Here is an 11,323-nt window from a genome sequence, read left to right on the forward strand (position 1 = left end):
ACCTCAAACGATTCTGAATTAAAGCCGTAAAGTCTAGATGCATAGTCGTAGGAGCAGATCAATGCGGTGCATTTCTGTTTTATCCGAAAGACTTGCAAAAGATTTCTAAAAAATTCAAACATAATGAGGTGATCAATATTCCGGATAAAACAACTTAGGGGCGAGAACCAGTTTTGTTACATAGAAAAGTAGTGATGGATAAAAATACATGCTTACAGACACATATGGAGAGTGATTCGCTATTCACCCTACCGTGGGTAAATGCTCAAATTCTGCCGGTTTGGCGTAGTGAATAATGTTGAATACGGAGAAATATTCACAGACAGCGTATCACGAAATTGACGCGGTACGGATGGAACCTACTACGGAAAAAAAGTATATTTCAGATTGTAGATTACGGAAACGAGCATCTCTCCGCTCGATTTAGTGGGTGTTGGGATTTTTAGGTAGCGCGTTGCAGCTGAGTTCGTAGGAAAAAACAGCGTCTTCCACACTGTGTTTTACTGTAATTAGGGGAAGACACGCTCGTTTTCGTCATCTTCCCGAACTCTACGTTGCCTCGGGGGTTTCCGTATCACGTCGATTTTCTTGATACGCTACTATCAATGCTACCCCTCTTCCAGCTAACTGTTTGTTGTTTATGTTTACATATATATTATACATATATTAAAGATGGTGATATTAGAAAAAAGACTGCACGGTGTGGATCATTTCCAGTTTTGTCGTCTCAGGGTTCGTTCCTACTAGCAGTTCCACCATCTTCTAATTGTAGGACTACAGTGAGATTATTGAAGTCAAAGATGGAGCATACTACTCTTCAGGTGTAAATGATAGTTTGGATAGCACAGCTTATAGTAGCAGCGACTTCAGCTCTTTATATTCTACCAATATGCAGCAGAGCAGCAGAGGAGGAAGACAGCAGAGCCACAGGGGGGGAGCACAGCAGAACAGCAGAGGAGGAAGATTATGAAAGCGACGGTAAGTTAGCGACCTTTATGAAAAAGCAAGGATCGTTCGAAATTTCAACTTCAGAACGTCGCCGAGGAGGAGCTAGCAAGAAAAGAAGGAGAAGGGTTGGGAAAGTAAATGATAATGATTTGAGCTCTACTTGTTGGCATAGTAACGCTTTCAAAACTTGAAAGATGTGACCTAAAATAGATCATAGAACAAAGCACCAAATGAAAACTATTCCGCCTCAAATCTACGCTGGTCATAGAATCATTTGACTTTTACTTCCTTAGTGTTTCTGTTCCAAAGAAACGGTTTTTGCGCTCAAAAAAAGTTAGTCTTTCCTTTTAGAGCTCAAGTTCAAGGGAGAGTTTGGAAAGATCGCCGGCAACTGGAGAAAAGAAAAGTGAGCTCAAAGTGTTTATATGGTATCGAAAAAAGTGAAGAAGAAATCAGGCTTATCAAACATTAGAAGAATTTTCAAAAAAGAGGAGATTATTCAGGGAAAACCTCCAAAGAAGGCGGTGGTTGGAATCCTCTCAAAGTGTTTCGAGGCAAAGGCAAAAGTGCTGAAGGTGTCAGAAAAACTCAGGATTCAATGTCGCTTCAGAAAAGACTTGATAGACAAGGAGGACAAACGTACCCACCTTATAGGGAACAACAAGGGTATGGAGGCCAGCAAGGGTATGGAGGACAACAAGGATATGGAGGGCAGCAAGGGTATGGAGGACAACAAGGGTATGGAGGACAACAAGGGTATGGTGGACAACAAGGGTATGGTGGACAACAAGGGTATGGTGGACAACAACCCTATGGAGCAGAGCAAAATCAGCCATACGGGCAGCAACCGTACGATAAACGTTCTCCCTGGGAGCAGCAGTATCCTCCTCCACCTCCTCCTCCTCCACCTCCTCCTCCACCACCACCACCACCACCACCACCCCCACCCGCACCAGTAGCAGCACCAAGAGGAGGACGTCAAGGCTACATTTATAATAAAGATGAGTATTTCGCTAATCCATCAAAACCATGGGAAGCACCAAAGGCAGACCCACCAGTTCCACCGCCACAGAAGCGGCCACCACCCCCGCCTCCACCGCCGCGTCCACAACCTCCACGTCCGCCTCCGCCTCCGCCTCCACCACCACCGGGTGCTCCTCCACCTGGATTTTGCTCTCCGTACGGTAATAGTCAAGATAAGGATGACTACTTTTCAGTTCCTTAATTCTCCAATACAGTGATCATATTTGCATTGTTCTTAATTAATATACATTGGAATTGTTACATGTTTTTCAATAGGATGTGAAGGAACACTCTTTTTCTAGTAAAATATGCCTATCTTAATGTAAAACATCTTCGAACAATCGCTTGAAAGAAGCAGTTGCCATAAAATTAACAGCAATCTTCGAATTTTTAATTTTAAGAAACGTATCTGGCTGAAGGGGCGTGAGTGGCGCAGTCGGTTAGAGGTCCGTTGTAGCCACACGGTCGAGGGTTCGAAACCGCCCTAGTGCAAACCAAGCCTTTCATCCCTCGATATATTACAAATAAATGGGTCGCTAAATTGGTACCAGACTTGTCTGGGAGGATAAAAACACTGACTTGATTATCGGCTGGCCCACGCAAGTCATTGTATAGGCCAACACGTATTCCAAAACCTCAACGATTACGAATTCCAGTAAAACGCGTTGGCGCATCCCAAGTGGATTGATACGCCAGTGACTATCCTTTTCTTCGTGTAGCTTCATCGACATAGTGGGAAGAGATCAACTATAGATTGATCATATTGTGAGTAGATATACAGGGTGGCACAGGGGAACGGAGAATTTTGAATGGAGCGCCGGCAGCCTTGAGGAGTTGGTAGACAGGTGCGAGAGATGGAATCCTTCAGTGTACAACTACTCGTAAGCATTTCGTAAGCATGTACCATTGTATCTGTTCATAACATGCATTTGCTGTGAGCCGTTTTACAAAAATGAAGAGAGTGCGACTCTTGTTCAACGGTTCACATTTCCCCGTAACTTTTAAATATTGGATTTTCACCTACACATATCAACAGATACTGTAGAGTATTCGACGAACGGCTGTACGATTTAGGTTCAATGCTGCCACGTGTTACGTTGCCGGTCGTTATGGGCTCCTTGCAATTGAAACCCGCACTGCTTCAGTGTTTTCTGGGGTTCGCTGAGAACAAGGTACCCTGGTTTCCTTCTCGGATCTCCTCAAATTTCCTAACCTATGTGTTGATGACATGACAAGTTGGAACTTGGGCAGGACTTTTCAAATTTTAATGACGTCGGAATTCCCGTTGAGCAGCAGCCGCAGTATCACCATTTTTGTAAAATAACTTCGTAGTAAATGCACGTTGTAGTAGTTGTATTCGGAAGGACGCCACTCCCACTTGTCTACCAACTCCTCAGAGCTGTCACTACTACACACAAAATTTCCTATTTCCAAGTGTCACTCTATAAATGCTTCTTTGCGTATTTGATTTGAATCGAACGAGATGCTCACTCCTAGTGGGGCCGATGTTCGTAACTATCATGATGGTGCGATCAAAGTGAACGTACCGCAGTATGTTAGTTCAATATGTCTCATACAAACTCAATCGTTTCCATTTGATTGTCACGTAAATTAAGCATTAATGTGGTTTTTGACAAAGCGAAATATGAAGGCTTGGACTTCTCCTTGTACCTTTAGTTTTACGAGCAGCAATTAATTTCTACCAACTTTCTTTGTATTATTTCATTGTTACACAGACGATTTCCTACAACAACCGTAACATGCCGTACATTATTCCTCGGCTCAGCGACCACAGTCGTGAGATCAACGAAGTCTTACCATAGGAGAAAGAAAGATTTGCCTGTGATGTACTCTTGAGTTGAATAAAAGGAATATCGTACAAAAAAAGGCGGGAGTAGCGCTGTTGATGAGAGCTTCCGCTGTGAATGTAAGCTCTATCGATGGTTCGAAACCGCACCAATGCCAACCAAGCCTTTCATCTCTCCGAGGCCAAAAAGCTGATATCATACTAGATTCTAGATACTTGTCTGGGAAGATAAAAACACTGCCCCGTCTCAATTCCCCACCTCCGGCAAGTCACTGTATAGGCTGCACGCGTTTAAACCTCAAACGACTCGGAGCTGAAGTGAACGCAGTGGCGCATCCCAAGCGGATTGATTGACGACAGACAATTAACCGGTTATATACACTCTTTACGTAGTGTTTTGTATTCCTGCTTTGATGCCTGTAAATTACGAGAGCCAAATTCTCTCTAATATTTCTTGGGCTCCCTTTAACTTGTTCTAGACTTCAATTTTAACGAAATATACGTTTCGCGTGTGTATGTGTGTATGCGTGTGCGTGTGTGTATGTTTGTGTGTGTGTGTGTGTGTTGTGGGTGTGATGTGTGTGTGGTGGATGTGGTGTGTGTGCAACGAAATTCAAAACAGGAAGTGCAGGAAGTCAGCCGAATCCTACGATGCCTGATTGGTGCGCCGATACCAGAAAGCTATAAAACTAGGTGCGACGGGTTTCTCAGCGTCCTATTGGTGCGCCGTTGTGCAGTAGTATCGCGCAATTAATTTATGTGGATTTGGCAAAGAGTAAAAGAGACGTTGTGTGCCTCTTTATAGTCACTGTATGTGTTGCGTTTCACCTCTACGACTCCTCCGCGTAGCTATTTCTTTGCACGTTTGTCTCAGGTTGGTAACATGCCTGCTTCAGAAAGTGGAAACACCCGTGCGAACGGCCGCTCAAATAGTAGCCAACAGTTTACACCTTGATCTGCCTCGGAACGTTATCTTTATCAGTACTAAGATGTTCACGTCATTTTACGTTAAAACATCATTCCGTGATAACTCTTGAGGAAACCAGGAAGAAAACCCACCTTTATTTATTTAGAAAAAGGAAAAAAAACATTGTTAAAGAAAACTCAATTCTACTTTTACAGAAAATGCCGCTACCATTAATTTGTATCGATCTCTAAAGGTGAACGAAGCGAACACCACAAAAAGTCTAAAGTCCGGCCTCACCCGGACGTTCAGACTGATAGAAATTATAAAAGGAACTTGAATTAGAACTGTAATGATGTCATCCAAATCGCTACTTTGAGCCGCTAGTCGAAACATTTCCGGGTTTGTTTGTGGTTACAATCTTTATCTATATCAAACTCTATCATTAGCCTCTTAGTATAAAAGTCGTCTTAAATGAAGTAAGGTTCACTCTTCGTACTCTATGTCTACAAATCCGATTGATGGTAGCTGAGCTGGTGTCGCTTACTTATGTTGCGTTTGCGGCAGTGTTCTTCTGTTCCATCTATTGTTGTGCAACATCCAGACGCGGCATGGGTAAGTATTTCAAGAGGTACACGATAAGCTCTGGCTTATCCAAATGAAATTCCAGGAGGAGGGGATGAAGATGCAGAAGAGGATTCTGAGAAGTCGGTAAGTTGTCAGTTGTGCAGTTGAACGGAACGAAAATTGAGAGCCTTTGAAGTGAAACCTTTCAAAACATTTGTTGAACATTTGTCAGACCTATATTGTACTATATTCGTGTACCTGAAGTGTGTACCGACTGAAACTTCAGGAGACGACCACGTCCAGCATCGCTTGTCATGAACGTTTATCGGCCAGTGGCAGTAAGAAAAAGAAGAAAAAAGAAAGTTGGGCTAAATTATTTTCCATAAACGAAATTAACTGTTTACTAATGATCCAATTCAAGACTTTCGCCCTCAAAACGATAACGAAACGGTCGACGAATTCGTGAGCAACTGGAAAGGACCACTGAATATTCCGCCACCACCACCACCACCGCTTCCTGGATCAAAGCCACGGACACCCAAGAGAGGGAAGTTAGGAAACCAAGAAAAGAAGGGACCACTAAAGATACTCATACCTCAAGCCGGCTACATTTATAATAAGGAAGACTTCTTTTCGTTGCCTGGAGTTGCACCTGGCCAACCCCCACCTCCACCTCCACCACCAGCTTTCCATCCTCCTCCACCACCACCACCAGCTTTTCCCCCTCCTCCACCACCAGCTTTTCCTCCTCCTCCACCACCACCACCCCCACCGCCACCTCCACCACCACCACCGCCGCCACGTCCAGGGGATCCAAATCCACAACAATTTGACCCGTACTTTTGTTTACCAACACAAAAATAATGAGCTAAACAACATATTGTGTTTGTTGACTGAACTGATAACAATTGTGACTCTACAATCTCTACTAAGTGCTGTTAAGATTGTCTACTTAATAGCATCAGATAGCACAAAGCATAGCGCCTTAACGCTCCTACGAGCACTTTGAGATCGTCGAGGCGTCCGGATGCATCATGGAGTGGAGTCAAGGAGTGTTGGACGAGTCGTCTGGGCGATCTCGATGATTGCGAATTCCATTTGCCGAAGCGCACGCCGGACAGTTTTTCCTCAGACTCCTGATGAGGGCACCTATCTGTGTTATATAATATAAGTATGCAAGCCTTCTGGGCTTTCTTGATTGATAGTATAGTAAGGTATACAAGAAGTATCGTGATTTCATGGTAATCTCATTGTTCTACGGTTATATACACATGTCTTCCTTTCATGCAGTTTCTTCTCTTTCTGATTGTCTAATTGTAGTTTTGATTTATATTACTCTACTAGTCTGAACGTTCGCCTAAAGCCAAACTTCAGACTTTCTATGGTGTTCGTTTTGCTCCCCTTCACTGATCAATGAAAATTGATAGTAGTGGCATTTTCTATGAAATTAGATTTGTGTTATTCAAACAACGCTTTCTTCCTCTTTTTTTAACAAATGAAGATGAAATATTTCGTGGTTTTCTTTTCAAACGGGTCAGTTCCACATTCGGAAAATATTCAAACTTGAGTTCCAAACACTCCTTCGATACCAATACAATATAGACACAAACTGAGAGCATTTCTCGAAGTATGGGTTTCTCGTCGCACCCTCTTCGAACTTAGTGTCACACACAGACACCACACCACACCACACGCACACACACACGTGACAGAATAAGCCCGCTATTATATACCATGACCATGATCATGATGATAACCGTACTGTACTTGTGTTGAGCAGTACTTTTGGTAGATTTTATCATTACAACACACGTGTTTGCTTCTGGTCTCTGCGAAAAATAAACCCATATCAGTTTGAAAGCTGCTTTGGGACAATAAATGATTATAACTCAACAGACGATCACCTTATAAGCTCTCTAGAATAAATTTTCACCTCTGAACTATGGAGCCATATAAGAGTCCTTTGTGTATCATGATTCGCAACAGTAGCAACTTATTTGTCATTTCATGTTCTTCAGCTTTCAACGCATAAAAAGGTATTAGGTATCCAAAATTCGAGAAAAAGCACAGGTACTTTACTGTGACCTGACAGGGCGTCAGATGTTCCGGATGAAAACGGAAAAAGATGAGCACGCCGACTTTGTTTATGTGTGAATAGCGCGTTACCACATAGCACAGAAGCTCTTGCTTCGACTTCACAACAACAACAAACAATAAACGAGGAGGAAATCTTTTAGAAGCAATTGCATGACTAACATATTTTCTTAGTCTCTCCTCTTGTACAACATCTTCACTCCAACGAAAAAGAATTTCCAAGTGAAATGAACAGATCTACTTCATGAGAATATTGTTCCGCACCGTAGTTTCAAAGGTGTGCTTGAGATTTTGGAATTTTCAGCTAAAAGCTGTTAGTTAACCAACGAAACCTCTTCAGCTGAACGGCTGAATTTCTTCTCCAAACTGTGCCAGACAAATCGAGTTAATTTTTGCTTTCAATATCCTACAGTGCCCCTGAATCTCATCCAATACGGTGATCTTTACACAGGTTCTTAAATTAATGCGCAGCTCTTCCTGGAATGGACAAGGATACAGTACCAGCAAAATTCTCAACCTTCAATCAAGAGAATCAAGAGGTGGGAGAAGGACTGCAATCTTCACGTGGAAAAGCCTGGCAATTACACAATAATAAAGAAATTATCCCGCGTCCTTGGGGCCGCTACTATCTGTAAACGGTGACATATTTGCACTAAGTGCAATCAGGCACTTGAGATACGCTCTGGGCACGCAGGAGCTATATAACTTACACAATTATATGGCGGAAGTCACTCAGATATTGCGAAAAGGTGCTGCTGCCCAGCACACTGCCAAAGTCCATTCCAAATAGGTCAAATACTTAAAAGGAGAATGGAAACTTTGGTAATAATAGTCCGTTACTTTTTGGTGTTTTGTTTTTTGTATAATACTTTTTGGTGAGAGCTGTGATCAAGAACGACACGCCTCGGCAAAAATGTGTACGACTGGTTCCAGCTCGGCTCGCTCCTGTATGTTAAAGGCATCATCCCACGAGTCTGAGGTGGTACGGATTTCAGGTGGAGTATTCGTATACGGGATATTGGGTTATGGAGAGGGGTGTGATTCCGTCCATTTCTTCCTAAAAATGCCGTAAAAAACGGGCCGAAAGATACGGCTTCGAGCGTTCTGGCGCGTGATTTTCTACAGTGAGTTCGATTAGAGGGCGCCAGCCGTGTGCACACGCCGCATCTTCTGGGCCGTTTTTTACGCCAATTAGCAAGAAATGGGCGGAATCACCTGCCTCTCCATAATCTACGATCCCGTATACGAATACTCCACCTGAAATCCGTACCACCTTAGATTCGTGGGGTGGCGCCCTTGAACAGTTTTCTGATCCGTCTTCGAAGGCATCAGAGTTTTGCTGGTTACCGTATTCAGCGCGAAGAGCGTTGAGCTCATCGTCCGATATCATCACTTTCGATTACAAAAAAGGTTGGAGTTTGTTTGTTCACTTCTTATTCCTTGAACCTAAACGAATTGAGATAGGACAGCGAGTCGCTTGTCTGATGAGCGTAGCTGGAGACCTGGACGTGACTGGACAAACACCTGCTCATATAAGAGCTATGCTAACGCTATGCTTTCTTACAAAATGATCTGTCAAGTACAACTACTGACAGCTAGAATGCAGTAGCGAAAAGCAAGGTACATTTAAAACAGTGAGAATGACGGTTTTCAAAGTTTCGGGAGTAGTTGCCATAGTTTTTGCGCCCTTATCCTACTTTGTATGCCTTGCACTACATACATCGTACAATTGGTGAAAAAAACACTTTAACCCTGGTGCTACAGCGTGAATTGGGGCTTATTTCTGCAGTCTGATAGCAGCAAGCAACGGTCCCACCACGATTCCAATCGCTAGTTCCACAGTGCAACTTCGGTGGTGATCATTTAAGAAATTCCAGCAAGTTTGTTGTGGTAAACTGCTGATTAGTAATAGTAGGGATATCTAGCGTATAAAAGATGCTCTCCGACATTCGATGCTTTCATTTTTGCTAAGCGCCCAACAGAGGTGGTTCTGTAGCAGTTGCCTTTGTTGCCTCCGTAAACTCGAAACCATGCCTATGTCACTCGTTAAGAACCATTGCCTTTGCGGTGCAATGCATGTACGGGTACGTTGTCGACACAACACTTCCACACCTTATTTTTGTAGATTTGGACGGTGTTTTTAGTCTGGAGCACGTTTACTTTCCACGATTTTCCTGCTACTCGCTGCTGTACATCTGCTGAATGCTTTCGGCTTTGTGTCGGGTTATCCGGGTTCACCCATCAGGTATGATATCACAGATCCAGATCCATCGGGTACGATATCACAGATCCAGATGACACAACCAGGTGTTGTTCATTTCAGTTCCGCCGTCATTTTCCTCATAATCTGCACATTGGTGTATGGTGTATTTGCAGAACGACGATATTTCTTGATACCGTTTCTTGCAGCTAAGGTTATTTTAGAACTACCACTACAGAGATACAATTTTCATCTTGAAGTGAAAGGTTTCATTTTTTTTTTCATTGCAAAAAGGTTTTTCATTGCAAAATTTAGGCATTTCTAACACTTGCAACGGTTAGCAGTTTCTTGATATGGGTAGCGCTCCATGTTGCCTATAGGGATAAAGTATCAGAACATACGAAAGGCTCACTTCTCAGCTATATGGATATAGTCGAGTCTCAGAATAGTATGTTTTTCACCTAGGTCGAATAAGGCACGTCGCAAGCTCATCACTCTCATTTTCAGAGAAACCTAACATGCTCGTGTGCATTGGGCTGGGGTTCATTACAATCGCCTGCTTGCAGATGTACATTTTGAAGGTAGGTCATTTCTCTGTTGGATTGTTTGACTACTAATACACATATTTTCAGGTATTTCTTAACTTTTACTGTTTCCTTCGCGAACGTCATCAACCTCTTCTAACTGACACTGCACATTCAAGCCGTTACTCACCAATATCTACTACTTCTAGTTCACTTTATCAAAACTAAAGTGTAATAAAGAGGTTATGAAGTTTTTTTTTATGATAATGAATGGTGACGACGACATAAAGGTGAAAAAAGTATTGCTGTATATTGGAGGGGTATAGTATTATGGTAGGGTCAGAACAACATGAGGCACAGTGCGGTTGCGTAAGCCGCTGCCCTGCAGGCAACACGGTATAGATAGCGGTTGGGTCATCGTGAACTACAGGAAGAGATGGTTTCAAATAGGCTGCTCCCTCGATCCTATCCGCTACGCTCCACCGCAGAGCTTCGGGCGAAGCCGCTTGCGTAACAACAACACTTAACAACGCTTACGTAACAACACTTCATGTCGTTTTGATCCTACAATATGTGTAAAGATTGATCTGACTCCGAAGTAAAAAAAGGAATGAAACCTTGTTATAAGAGCTGTTCAAGCGAGCGTAGCCGCTTACGCAACTGCAGAGGGACAACCACTCGCAGTATAGTAGGGTCAAAACGACATGAAGCAGGGTACAACTGTGTGTGACGGTAACGGTACAACATCTCTAGGAGCGGGGGTGAAGTGTAGCGGTTAAGAGCGCAGTGGATCCCTTGCTGGCACCACCCATCGCTTCAGTTTGCGATGGTTCCATCTCGGTTCCAACTGCTGCCTCCACAGCGTCGTTTCGAGCGCGTACGCAAGTGCACCGTGTTTCATGTCGTTTTGACCCGGTTATGATTTATGACTATTGACTTGCTGTGATGGGCGTCGAATGTGTCCACAGATGAAAGCGATGCGCAGCGATTCACTTGGATAGGGATGACTTATGTCAAGCAGAAAAAGAGCGGACGTTGCAGCAGACTTTCGAACCGGGTTAGACTAAAGATTAAAAACTATCGGGTTCACCAAATGCTGCTACATTAGTCCATGATCGTTGTCGATTTCACTCAGCACCCATCATCAGATTAGCAGCGAAATTCGAGAGCTATATAGTAGCATCATATCCTCAGATACACTAAAAACGCAACCACCAGACAAGAAGAATTCGACCTACAACCCCTCAAGGGTTTTA

At 43.2% G+C, this 11,323-nt stretch overlaps 3 protein-coding genes across 5 annotated transcripts; all 3 read left to right on the forward strand.

Moving 5' to 3' along the window:
- Nucleotides 1-224: 224 nt before the first annotated feature.
- Nucleotides 225-2,173, forward strand: RB195_003019 (uncharacterized protein; the record flags this gene model as incomplete). 2 transcript variants are annotated; one of them, XM_064200515.1, is made up of 7 exons in its annotated part: nucleotides 225-278; nucleotides 732-768; nucleotides 822-833; nucleotides 871-978; nucleotides 1,033-1,082; nucleotides 1,300-1,354; nucleotides 1,452-2,173. In XM_064200515.1, 7 exons carry the CDS (start codon nucleotides 225-227, stop codon nucleotides 2,171-2,173), a joined length of 1,038 nt encoding a protein of 345 aa, XP_064056395.1. The 2 variants fall into 2 exon arrangements, with proteins under 2 accessions (XP_064056395.1, XP_064056396.1); XM_064200514.1 differs by lacking the exons at nucleotides 225-278; nucleotides 732-768 and having other exon boundaries at nucleotides 828-978.
- A 3,030-nt stretch (nucleotides 2,174-5,203) lies between these two features.
- Nucleotides 5,204-6,113, forward strand: RB195_003020 (uncharacterized protein; the record flags this gene model as incomplete). The annotated part of the gene is made up of 4 exons (XM_064200516.1): nucleotides 5,204-5,297; nucleotides 5,353-5,393; nucleotides 5,536-5,611; nucleotides 5,671-6,113. 4 exons carry the CDS (start codon nucleotides 5,204-5,206, stop codon nucleotides 6,111-6,113), a joined length of 654 nt encoding a protein of 217 aa, XP_064056397.1.
- A 3,260-nt stretch (nucleotides 6,114-9,373) lies between these two features.
- On the forward strand, nucleotides 9,374-10,295 carry RB195_003021 (uncharacterized protein; the record flags this gene model as incomplete). Of its 2 annotated transcripts, none has more annotated exons than XM_013447103.2 (6): nucleotides 9,374-9,427; nucleotides 9,488-9,588; nucleotides 9,667-9,757; nucleotides 9,859-9,991; nucleotides 10,051-10,124; nucleotides 10,176-10,295. In XM_013447103.2, 6 exons carry the CDS (start codon nucleotides 9,374-9,376, stop codon nucleotides 10,293-10,295), a joined length of 573 nt encoding a protein of 190 aa, XP_013302557.2. The 2 variants fall into 2 exon arrangements, with proteins under 2 accessions (XP_013302557.2, XP_064056398.1); XM_064200517.1 differs by having other exon boundaries at nucleotides 9,416-9,427.
- Between the last annotated feature and the right edge of the window lie 1,028 nt (nucleotides 10,296-11,323).

Source organism: Necator americanus, chromosome IV (genome assembly GCF_031761385.1).
Source record: "Necator americanus strain Aroian chromosome IV, whole genome shotgun sequence".
Lineage (NCBI taxonomy): Eukaryota > Metazoa > Nematoda > Chromadorea > Rhabditida > Ancylostomatidae > Necator > Necator americanus.